The sequence below is a fragment of the Peromyscus leucopus genome, chromosome 4 (assembly GCF_004664715.2).
Source record: "Peromyscus leucopus breed LL Stock chromosome 4, UCI_PerLeu_2.1, whole genome shotgun sequence".
NCBI lineage: Eukaryota > Metazoa > Chordata > Mammalia > Rodentia > Cricetidae > Peromyscus > Peromyscus leucopus.
In genome coordinates, this window is record NC_051066.1 from 19,250,344 (window position 1) to 19,263,208 (window position 12,865).

The 12,865-nt window shown below is 37.4% G+C and overlaps 1 protein-coding gene across 5 annotated transcripts in view; it reads right to left on the reverse strand.

Moving 5' to 3' along the window:
* Lrp1b (LDL receptor related protein 1B) overlaps positions 1-12,865 on the reverse strand; it is a 1,927,307-nt gene that overhangs the window by 643,178 nt on the left and 1,271,264 nt on the right. For all 5 annotated transcript variants that reach the window (XM_037205578.1, XM_028868856.2, XM_037205579.1 and 2 more), the window contains 3 exons: positions 11,611-11,815; positions 4,032-4,196; positions 3,529-3,773 (listed from right to left, as the gene is read on the reverse strand). In XM_037205578.1, coding sequence (XP_037061473.1) covers positions 3,529-3,773; positions 4,032-4,196; positions 11,611-11,815 — 615 coding nt within the window. The remainder of the gene's footprint in view (positions 1-3,528; positions 3,774-4,031; positions 4,197-11,610; positions 11,816-12,865) is intronic.

The window sequence follows — 12,865 nt, forward strand, 5'->3', positions numbered from 1 at the left end:
TAGGTAAGTAATCTTCAAATATTTCTAAGACCTACAGAATATGGCATTTAAAATGTTTTAAAAACTTAGACTTTCTGGACAATGAGACATGTCTGCTCCTGGCAGCACTGATTTACTTCAAAAAGGAAGATGGGTATCAAAGACACTCCATATGGAGTTTATATTCTTCTTGGCAAAAATAGCCATTTGGGCAAGAAACTGCTCTTTCCTGGAATGCTGATAATATGTTATATTAACTGAACATGCAGGACCCATAGGAAGGTGACCACTGAACTTTGCAAGATGAGATAGTCCTTTAGGTTCCTTCTTTGCAGAAGAAACTGCCAGACATTCTGCAGGACATAGGGAGAAGCAACTGAGAAACTCAAAACCTATAGGCTAAAGATCGATGCCCCAAAGTTACAGAGGAAATTTTTATGACTTTCCAGGCAGGCAGCTGTCTCTGTCATTTCCAGAATTTTGGAAGTTGCTTACAATGCATTTCCTGTTCACTTAATTCCTGTTTAATTAAATTAGGTAATATTATATCCTTATGCGGTCTTTGATGTAGTTGAAGACTAGATAGTTATAATTTTACTTAGTTATGATAAAAGATAAATTAAGTTATGATAATAAGAAAATTTAGACTCACAAATATAGGATAGATAGAATGTTTTCTTTAGCTTTGCCAAATACACATAGACTAGATATTATAATTGTAATTCTTGCTTGATAACTGTTCTGTTATATGTAATTTTACTATGTTAAAGTTAAAAGCTTTCTTTTTGATTAGACAGAAAAGGTGAAGTGCTGTGAGATGTCTTTCTGTACGCTGTGAATATGTGTTACTCTGATTGGTGGATAAATAAAACACTGATTGGCCTGTAGCCAGACAGCAAGTATAGGCAGGGCAAGCAAACAAGGAGAATGCTGGGAAGAGGAAGGGCTGAATCAGGAGTTGCCAGCCAGACACAGCGGAAGCAAGATGACAAAGCAAAAACTGAGAAAAGGTACCAAGCTATGTGTCTAAATATAGATAATAATTATGGGTTAATTTAAGTGTAAGAGCTTGTCAGTGATAAGCCTGAGCAAATGGCCGTACAGTTATAATTAATATAAGCCTTTGTGTGTTTCTTGGGGGATGCGAGTGTGAGAGATTTGTTCCAACCACTGGCTGGGAAGGACACAGGTAAACTTCTGACTACAAATTCCCTCCTTTACAATAACTACATAGTGGCCACATTCTGTGTCTCCTGCAAATAGTAAATGATTGCTTCAATGTAGAAAATGAACAGGATAGATAATGATTACTGATTACTCTGTAATCCTCAAATGTGGAATCAGTAGAACATGTTCTGATCACTCAAAATGAATTAAATATTATTTAGGAAATAGCAATTTGTCATTTTCTAAATGTAAATAAGGACAATATTTCCCTGAGTCCTGAGAGAATACTTTAAATTTCATCCACAAAATAAAATATTCCCCATTGCATGCAAGTAAGGGAAGTCACACATAAATCATTTTTATTTAAGAAAACCTGCTAAAAATATATTTCTCCAACCAAGTAAATCACCACTCCCTTTCAATGTATAAAAAAAAGGTCACAATATCATGCCTTCTCATTCAATGACTTTACAAAGGTTACATTGATGTGTGGAAGTCTGTTGGTTTTGCATAGATCCACTTTAAGGGCAAGATTTGATGTAGTACATAGACAAAGCCACTTCTTATCATTATATATTTAGTAGCTCTAAACCTAAAAATCACAATCCCTACTGAATAGTAAGAACTGTGGAGACTAAAGTACAGCTGTGTAATATCTTTGTAGTTATTAAAAATCAAACTAACTTATTATGTGGATGCATTTCATACACACTCTTTGCTCTGATCCTTATGCTGAAGGAAGTATTTAGAGGTGACTTCTGCATTATACCACTGACATTTTGCTGGTCAGAATCATGGTTTCCTGCTTATTCAGATTTATTTAGATTAGTATATTACTAAATACTTTTGAAGTGCAAAACAACTAGTGGTTGAACTTCTTCTAATGGGGTAGTGTGGTTCAGACTGTGTAGATGTGAAGGCAGCCAAGCATGGCTGGAAAAGCTTAACCCAGGATGAGTCAAAAATGACAGGACAAAGAAGGACAGACAATAAGAGAGCTGCGGCTGAGAAACTGAAAGGGACTGGGAAGAGAACTGGACTCATTCAGACTGCAGTTGGGAGGGTATATAAACTGAACATACATACACATTTCGTAAAAGAAATCCCATTCAGAGAGAATGAAGGCTAAATTCTATAGACAAAGAGATGGCACAAGATTTTCTCAGGCACAGAAACCATTGGTTTTAGTCAGCACCAAAACAAGGCAATGTAATGTGAATTCAGAATAATGCTTAACATCTGAACCAAAGACAAGAAGGGCCAATGACAGAGAAAACCACCCAAGACAGACAAAAGAAGATATATCTCCTCTGCATGTGAGATGTTATCACCTCAGAAGTCTGTGCAAAACACTTAAAATAATAATAAAGGGACCTCAGTGGTGCTAGACTGAAAATCTTACAGGTTACGGCCCATGGAATGCAGAAGTGTAACAGGTTAAGCTGCTGCTTGCTGCTATGACAAATGATCATGGCATTCAAGATAAGAAATGTGAGCCTTGGGATCAAAAAGTGCATACAAGGACTGAGCCTAAGTACCCAGAGGATCACTGTTATTGAAACAACAGGTAGACTACAGGGGGAGAGAGTCATCACCTGTGACTCATGCTTTACCATGCAGCTCCCTGCAACCTCCCAATATGCTAGCCCATGTCTACAGGGTGACTCTGGGTCCTTGGTGTTTTCAGTTATAGTCTTTCTTTCCTTATTTCCTGGATCTTCCTCCATAGACCAACCTGGACTCAACTCACTGAGATCCACCTGGCTCTGCCTCCTGAGTGCTGGGATTAAAGGCATGTGCCACCACCACCCAGCCAGTCATATTCTTTAATAGGTTCCATATGGAAAGATATTTAAAAAATGTTCCTTAAATAGTTATTTTGCTTAGTCACTTGTGAATGTGTGTGTGTGTGTGTGTGTGTGTGAGAGAGAGAGAGAGAGAGAGAGAGAGAGAGAGAGAGAGAGAGAGAGAGAGAGAGAGAGAGAGAGAGAGAAAGAGAATATGTGCATGCAGGTGCAAACATTAGCACGGGGACCTGTGGAAGCCAGAAAAAACATCAGATCCTCTGAAGCTGCAGTTACAGGTGCTAGGAATTGAACTTGGGTCCTCTGTAAGACTTGTACATGCTCTTACCTGCTAAGCTCACACTTTCTTGTCAGTGTTATGTCAGTGATTCAAAATTTCAAGACAGTATAAAATCCTTAATTTCTAAGAATAATATTCTACAGGAAGAAGTTTAAAAGCAGAAAAATCCCAAGCTAATTAATTGAGGGCTAGCACTACCAGAAACATAAAATAATTGTTAACTTACATCCTTTCTTTTACACTTGTACAGTTCATGTGATAATGTTTCCAGGTGCCTGGCTTGTCCTAAGCACCTACCTTGTGGCTGTCGACTGGGATGGTATATCTGAAGGTCAAAGGGCTGTGCACTGGTCTTCTGAATCACACTGACATTCTGCCCTGTCCACTTGTTGGCTTTGGCCAGTGTGTTGGTCCTCCAGTCTGTCCAGTACACCTCACTCCCATACAAAGACACAGCAAAGGGATGTGACAGGTACTCATGTCCTCTGATAATTTCTATCATGTTCGTTCCATCATAGAAGGCTGAATAAATAGCATCTGACCTAGAGAAAGGGCAGCATACCAATGGTTTATCAATGTCAGTGAAGGAGTCCAGTGATACAGTTATGCAAATCAGACAATTGATAAAGTAATTAAGTCTATGGACCTATATCTAATATTTTCCAAACAAAACAACAGCAACAACAAAAAATCAACCAAAAATACTGATCGAAATACATGATGTCCGTATATTAGGATATTTAACAATACACTTAAGAAGCTGAGGAAAGTAAATGAAAACACAGGAAAATATTTTTAACCTGGCATCTGTCCAAACTATCCTTTTTTCAAAGTGGTCCACTGTCAGTCCATTAGGCCATGCCCCAGTTTTCATGTCTTTATAGATGGTTTTTCTCCCAGCACCACTCATAGAGGCAGATTCAATGCGAGGGAAATTGGCATCCCAGTCTGTCCAGAAAAGAATTCTGAGGAAAAAGAAATAATGCCATTGTTTCACTCCATTTCCACTGTTTATCTCATGCCTACCACATGGGGAGAAGTTTCCTAAGTAAAAGTTGGGAGAGAAATGCCTGTATTAACTAACCCATTGGCTTCAAGTACATAGGAATAGGCATACCATGTACATTCATGCAGATGGAATTACAAATTGTGAAATATTTTGAACAAAAGGTTGTAATGAGGAGCAGTAGTTGGTAAGTGTCCTATTTACAGAATATCCTAACAGGGTGAAGAGTGAGACTGCTTCAGGCTCAGAAAAGGACCAGAGCTCACAATTGTAGTCAAAGAGTGAGGAATACAAAGAGCAACAGGGAAGTCTAACAGCAAGGGAGCAAGCGTAACACCATCTGGGAACTCTTGGGGATTATACCAGAGTCAATAATTATCAAATCATGAGGATATTGTGAACAAAGACTCCTGAAAAGAAGCTGTGTCTGCATATGGACTGACTGATTGCAACTGCAGTAGTGTGTGGGGATTGGAATGGTGCAGGTACAAAGCTGATTGCCACATCTTGGGCTACTTTTAGACTTCCAAGAACAGCCATTTCTTGTCAACTCTGTGTCAGAACTAACACCCTGTAACTAATAAACAAAAACCTTGGGGGTATCTTAGCAGACCCCCAGCCTTCAATAACCCAAAGCTAAGGATATCGTAATACATCATCTAATGACCTATAGAAAAGCTTGCCCCATGTTTTTATGACTGTATCTTTGATGAATCCACCAATGTGTTTTAAACTTGCCTCGAGATACTTTTTTTTTCCCTACAAACTACAAGACTTCATAAAACTGCTTAAATATTGGGAAATGGAGTGGGGGTTGTGTTCACTCAAAATGGCTCCAGAATAAACTATTGCTTATTGCCTTTAGAATGTGAGAGTTTTGTTTTTTATGTGAACAATATTTCTCAGTAGCTCATAGTAATATTCTTTTTAAATCATGGACAGCTTCTGGGTGTTTTCACAGATATGCTGATGGAAAGATTTCTACAAAAATGACCAAGTTGCTTGATTTTTGGCCAGGGCAATATTTGATATTTGAGAAAGGATAACTACAAACAACATCACCCCAAGGGATAAGGCTTTGATAATTACTAAATCTGAGTAATAGCTGCAATTGAGTTTATCATGCAATTAGTTTTAGTTTATGTGTTTGATCATTTGCCTAACAAAAAGTTTTAAAATATAAATATCTCAAAATAAAATAAGTAAAAATATTAAAATGTAGTAGAGAACATATATAAAATATCCAACACGTATTTTTTAGTCTCTTTTTAAATTAAAGTACATTAAAGAAAACAATGTTTTGAACAACAGTGCTAATTATATAGAATAATGTCCATAGAGAATAATATATTAAAATGGAAAAAATTCACAACTTTTAAATTTTATGTGTATTTGTGTTTTGCTTGAATTTATGTCTGTGTGAGGGTGTCAGGTCCACTGGAACTGGAGTTACAGAGAGTTGTGAGCTGCCATGTGTGTGTTGGGAATTGAACCCAGGTCCTCTGGAAGAGCCATCTCTCCAGCCTCAGAATATACAATTTTTTTATTGTATTAAATAGAACATGGAACAAAGCATCATTACAATGAGGCTGATACACTTTTCAGTTGAGCAGTTGGAGAGGACAGAATGTTGTAGCCCCAGACCCTAACCATTTGTCTCCAGCTATCTCTACCCTACTGACTGTTTACCGCTCTCATTGGCAGTGTGAACCTGGGAGAACAGGGCCTAAAAATGAGGCCAACTAAGGTCTCATGCAATGGCCAACTTTATTCAGAGCTTCAGACAATATACTCTAAGGACTGAGAACTGTCACCTGAGTAAAGGGTGCAATCACAAGGACAAGCAACATGTGACAAAAACATGTTTCTCCATAGAGGCACATGACTAACAGCAGCTGAAGTAAAGTCACTCCTAGCCACTACACCTGGGAGGGGCAAGGAAACACACTCCAAGAACAAGTCTGTGTTTTGAAGAAACTGAGATCACAAGATTCTTGTCTTGTTTTCTTCAGTATTCAGAATTCTCATGTTTCATTTGTGGACGGTGTTCCAACACTAACCATTTCTTTGCCTACTCTGTGTTGAGCCTGTCATTTTAACAAATTAACAACAGATTAAGTCCTTTTGAAATGTGTTAACAAAAATCCTAGTTTTCCACCAATCAAAACTGAGTGTTGTCAGATGGCATCTCAGGCTTAAGGCAGAACTTGTCCTATCTTGATTAATTTGCCTAACTGTTGTGTCCTCTAATATATTTGAAAAATGTCATGATTTGTGGCTTCCTTTGTTGTTACTACAAAAAGTTTGTAAATGATCACTCGCATTTTGCTCCAGAAAAAAACATCTCTTATTCTATTCCCTTTAAAGTGAAAGCTGGATTTTTTGTTGTTGTTGTTGTTTGTTTGTTTTCATTTTTGTTGTTGTTTCTATGTTTGTTTGTTTGTAGTTTTGAAGGGCATATTTTTAGGTTAACTTTAAAAGACACTATAAAGTATCAAATATGCTTCTAATAGAGAACAAAGGATGGGGTAGATCAGAATTAGATCTAACATGGGTGGCACATGCCTTCATTTGGTCATTAAAAAGTAGTGTGTGTGTGTGTTGTGTGTGTGTGTGTGTGTGTGTGTGTGTGTGTGTATTTCCTCTGTAGTGAGTACTGTGATCTTAAAATTCCATCAATTTTAATGGTAAACTTTATCACTTTCTATAGAAGAGTATGTTCTAAAAATAGTTGCCTTCCAAGTGTTCTTAACCTTGCCACAACACAGCTAACACAACTGACATTCATGGTTGATTTCATGGATTATTGATTCATAAAGTTCTCAGCACTCTTTTGTGAATTTAACAAGGTGGTGTTATAACAACATCATTTTTTTTGTATTCCTTTTTAAATGGTAAAAATGTGTTAACATTTCAATGATTGCTTTAGTTCTCCAAGTACAGGAAGACTGGATTTTTGTATAACTCAGAGATGCTCAGCCACGATTGCTTTTTAAAGAGAATCTATGGGCTACATTTTTGCAGTTTCTGTTTTTAGATTAAGCTGGGCAATAGACCGTGAACAACCTGGATTATTGTAGGTTAATCTGTCACATCAAGTTGGAAAAGGTGAAAGGAAAAGATCTTTGCAAAAAAGAGGTTATCTGTGTCTTTTGAAGCTAACAATGGATAGAGATTACTATAATTTAGAGTATTCCCAGAGAAAATTTAATATAATTGCCTCACTAATGTTCACAGTGGCTGGTTCTACTTTCGTCAATGGTGTGTTTACAGTAGAAATCAATTACTAGGTCATCTAAAAAGTAAATATGAACAACGGAGGAAGAAGCAAATTGTCCCGTGGAAACCGAGCATGAGCATGGTAAAGCTCAAGAACCTTGGAGGACTCCACACATTCAAAATTGCCAGTTATTCCCCAGTAAGAAGCTTGGTGTTTCAGAGGTTCATATCCTCCTTCAGGGCGCTTCAGCAGTAAGTTTAACTTAAAATTGAATGAACGAAAAAGAGAAAAACGGCCATTCCCTAAGAGCCACCTGACCTTCTTAGAACAGTGTGTTACTTACGAGACAAAGCAGAAACCCTGAACACTAGAAATGTGGGTGAACGAAGATGCATTTTGTAATATACAATGAAGGTCAGCTGTTGTGTGTTAGTAAAGCAAAACAGTTGCAAAAGCACTCCTATTATCTGTCATCTATACAATGAGCCACAAAGACTCCCTGGCTTCAGGAAGTTCACAGGAGATACACAGGTTCATAGGGCTGATGTTAGGACAGCCATCAGTTTGTTTTCTCCGACATACTGAGCACACTCAGTGGCCAGTGACAACCTGTCTTTTCATTTGCTATTGCAAACAAAATGTACAGTATTTCTCATTAATTCTCCTTTTCTGTGTAATCTGAGTACTTCAAGGTGGTATGTAAACAACCTGCTCACAGGCATGCATTTGTGTAACAAGCAATTATTGGCCACCTTCCTATGCTCAAAGAGCTGTGATGGACTTCAGACTTAGAAATAAATTTTCTTGCCATGAGAAAGCTTTTGATTTAATAGAAAATATAAAATTATTTACTCAAGGCATAGTTCTCAACCAATCCAGAGAAGTTCTAAAATCAAATGTCTAAAAATAAGTTTAAATTTTGGAGCTCCTATCAATATAGGTTCAGAATTTCCTTGTATTTCATGAAAAGTTTAAGAAATAAATGGTAATGTCTCTTTTAGATAACACTAAACATGATAAACTAAATTTTAAGTAATTTTACTTGCATTGTTGGTTTTTCTGATTGGTTTGACTTTGCAGCATGGTTGTGTATGAATGTGTGCAAGCAGTGTATGTATGTGTTCCTTCATATATGCGGTATGTGTGAGTGTGTGGTTATGCTGTATATACTTTGTGTATGAATGTATATATGTCTGTTTGTGTTATATATGCTGTGTATATGTGCATGTGTTTGTTTGTGTATCCTGTGTGTAAGGATGAGTGTATATATGTGTATGTGTTTGTGTTGTGTATGCTGTGTGAGATAGCATGTCTTTGTTTGTAAAGTGTGTGTGTAAGTATGAGTTTATATGGGTGTATGTGTTTGGGTTGTGTATGCTGTGTGTGAGATGGCATGTGTATGTGTCTGTTGTATATATGTGTGCTTATTGTACTTTTGTTTATAGTTGGCCATACAAACACTCTAATCTTTAAAATAATCTCAGAAGGTTTCACTAAAATATGCAATAAAGCTAACACTATTTAAGCATTTGTATTAAAATGAACATGTAATTGCTATGGCTGCACTTTAAGGTGGTCAAATGAATTTACAAGCTAACAATTCCACTATCCTATTTAGTAACTTTAAGTACAAATACTCCCAAATCTTGTGAGCCAAACCTTAGAGTTATCTCTCACAGGAGTAAGGCTGAGAGAGCATCATCTGTACTTCTGTCACTTATGCCAGAAACAGTTTGAGACGTGTTTTTCCTACCTGTTTTATTTTAATTTTAGCTATTATTTGTTTATTTATTTATTTATTTATTTATTTATTTATTTATTTAGTGCTGGGATTACATTAATTAACCTCAAAATGTCCTAGCTGTACTTAGTGGAATATAGTATTCTCTCTGGAGGATTTTTACAACTACCCGCCCCCCATACACATAGACCTCTTGGAGGAGTTTTATAGGTTCTGATACATATGGTCTAGCCTTTACTGTCAGCATCAGATTCTACCCGGAACCTGTCAATCACTGAAATAGTGTTTGGTGTTTTCACTTAGTTTCTGTATCCTTTGGAGTTCTGTTTCATTTTCTCCTTTTCAAGTTGGATATAATGAGGAAAACAAACAAACCACTAACCACTAACCACAAAAGAGAGACAAATAAAGACTCTTATCTTCCTTCCTGTCAATAAAATGCTTAGGACATGAGATTCCTCTCAAACTGATTGACTGTACACACAGTCTCCATAGCGTCCTTCCCTGCTTGTATTTGCCTCTCTCTCATAATCTGTTCTTTGGGAAGTGTCTCATTTACTTCCTCATGATGGAATGGCTGCTACAAACATACTTGATCCAACATATCACTTTCTTTTCTGCAGAAAGTTTCCCATAAAGATTTATTGTTTGTACAGCTTAGGCAGGAATGATAGGCAAGAGTTTCCTACCAATAGGGGTCACATTGGGAGCCATGAGCTGGAAGTTTTGTGGGTGGCAGAGAGAAGGTCACCAATCTGATTGCATTTGGGGAGCAGATTGTTGAAAAATAAGAGCCTTCCTCACTTAACTTCACAGGCCTTTTTAGATGTGTTGTTATTACAGTAGCTAAAAATGAAGGTATGCAAGGCAGACTGTAGACTAGGGAATACACCTCCGGGCTAAAATAAACATTACCTCTCAGCTCATCCATCCCAGCTCTTCACAGTTTGAAAAAGAGCCAGAAATCTAGGGTTTCAAGAAAAATTCCCCAATATTTGAAAGTACCTGTGATGGATTCAAAACACATTTTACACCACATAGAAGACAAGCGCTTTTGCTGAAGCTGTTAATATAGCATTCCTTCTCCAGGCAAGCTGTTCACACTTTAAATGTAGTGTCTAAGCTGGGGAAAAGAAAAACACCTCAAATCTACTGCCAAATATGGGCAGGAATCTCAACAAAATCAAGGTGGGGGGGGTGGTTCTTCTCCTCTGCATCCCATTCAGCTTCCTCTAGGCCCATACAACTCCGACTGATGATTCCAAACTTTGAATTTAAGATACAGAGCCAAAAATAGCCCTTTGAAAATATTTTTCAGACTGGACCAAGCCTTTAGTTTACAAGCTCGTTACCAGGGAAATAAACAAAAGGTATTCTCTCATGTTGGCTGCATATTTACTTTCCATATATAATCCTGTGGTGTGATATTTTGTTTGTGTTCCAACAAATAAAGCTTGCCTGGAGATCAGAGGGTGGAGCTAGCAACTAGTTAACCATAGAAGCTAGACAGTGGTCGCTCATGCTTTCAATCCTAGCACTCTGGAGGTGGAGACAGGAAGTGATAAGGCAGGGTGGAAGCAGGATCTTGGCCCTTTTGGTTGGAGGATCCAGAGAGTTAAGAAGTTACTGGTGGCTACTCCTGTTTCTCTGATCTTTCAGGTTAAGCTTTATTTGTCAGAACACAGACAAAATGTCACACAACATAATTACTTATATTCAAGAGATAAAGCTAAATTCTAAGAGGTCACACATTTGGTTTCTTCAGAGAGCAAGAGACTGTGAAGGAATTAGAACTCATGGCTTCTAAGTCTGCTGTTTTTCTTCTGCTGCTTGAAAAATGAGCACACAGGGGACAAACCAGGCAATAGGCCAAGTCACTCAACATTTAACATTGTTTTCCAGAATCAGGTCTTTCGACTCTCCAAACTTCCCAATAGTCAGCATCTCACTGCTAGACTCCTTTTAAGCCTATTTCAATTTTCTTTTCAATTGACTCCAAGAACATACAAAATAAATAAAGGGTGAGTTGGTTAACATCTGCGACTATTCAGAACAAAGACAGGCCCTGTGGTTTGTAGCCATTAGAAAAAATTACAGCATCTCTAGGGCAGAGCAAAGAGAAATTCATTAAATTACTGCTTTGGAAAAGAGTTGCAATCCTTTCCAACAGTACTTCCTGCCCATATTTAATAGGAAGATATATTCTGCCTCAGAAAATGTCTGAGTAAGGAACTCTGTAACCAAACTTCTGCCGATGTGCTCACAATTGCTGCTCTGCTACTATGCCGGCACACACAGCTGTGCAGACATAAGCATACCAATGTATAAAGAAAGCATTTTACCTCCTCACTTAGAATGGTCAATTGGAGGAGCAGATCTACAAGGAGAACCGTTAAAAGTTAAGCTTCTTACCCATATCTTGGGTCCAGTGCAATGGCCCTGGGGTGCTCCATGGCCCCTGCTATCAGTGTTGCTCTCAGAGAACCATCAAGCTTAGATACTTCAATTTGGTCCAGATTGCTGTCTATCCAGTAAATGTTGCCTGCTATCCAGTCGACCGTCAGGCCTTCTGGAGTAGCCAAGCCATGTTCCACAACCACTTCTATGGCACTGACTCCTGTTAAAAAAATAAAAGGAAGCCAACATGCATAGTTATTCAAGAAGGTACAGAAGACAAGCCCAATTGTGGCCACAGCCCAATGCACATCAGCTTTGAAGGTCCTGGTGAAAAAAAAAATAAAACCTAACAGAGAAAACAGATTTCAACATTTATAGTATCTGGTCTTCCCAACCAGAAATTTTCACTCTCATAAACTCTTCCAGGACTTTTGTAAAACAACAAAGTGACAGCAATATGAGGTTGTGAAACAGTTACTTCTTGTTTCGGGTTTTCCTGACAGAACAAGAGATTTACTAAAACAATGAAATATGGTGGGAAAAACTAGGCAATTTAATGAAAAGGCTGTCCTTCAAAGGGAGAAGTAAAGAGGAAACATCTACCTGGATTGACAAGCATTGTGCTTAATAATCACACCATTTTTTGTCTTTGGTTAGGCATCTTAGATAACGTCACTATTTGCATATATAACCTTAGCGAATGAACATAAGTCCTATGTCACACTAATCCTATTCCCTGGGTCATGAGCCTGGTAGCAGGTCAAAAACAATTAAAAGGGAAAGTTGTTAGCATGGGCTGCATAAAAATCAGCAGTTGGGTAATGTCTGCCCAAGTTCTTATTTATCTATTACTTAATGTCTTTCAGAACTAAAAGAAATTCATTTCACAGCCGTTTACTAATGGTATATTCAGTGTACTTCATGATACTGTCAGTGATTTCCATTATAAACTTTATATAGTTAACAAATCTGTTCTCTAAAGTCATAATTTTAGTCACTACATGAACATAAGACATGAGTACTTTTTCATATTTTCACTATATTGTGTTTAAGCGTTACTAATTTTGAAATTGCAAAGGTGATTTCAAGAGAAATTAATAATTTGATAACACTTAAAATTGCAAAGCCACAAAAAACCCAACATTTATAAGTGAAGTATTACACAGCTTTATCTAATACAGTACCTGTTGCTTATTAGACAGAAGAGATAAGTTTAATTATGGCAAAAAAGTAGTTCATATATTAAAAAACACATTTTCATTATTTCTTT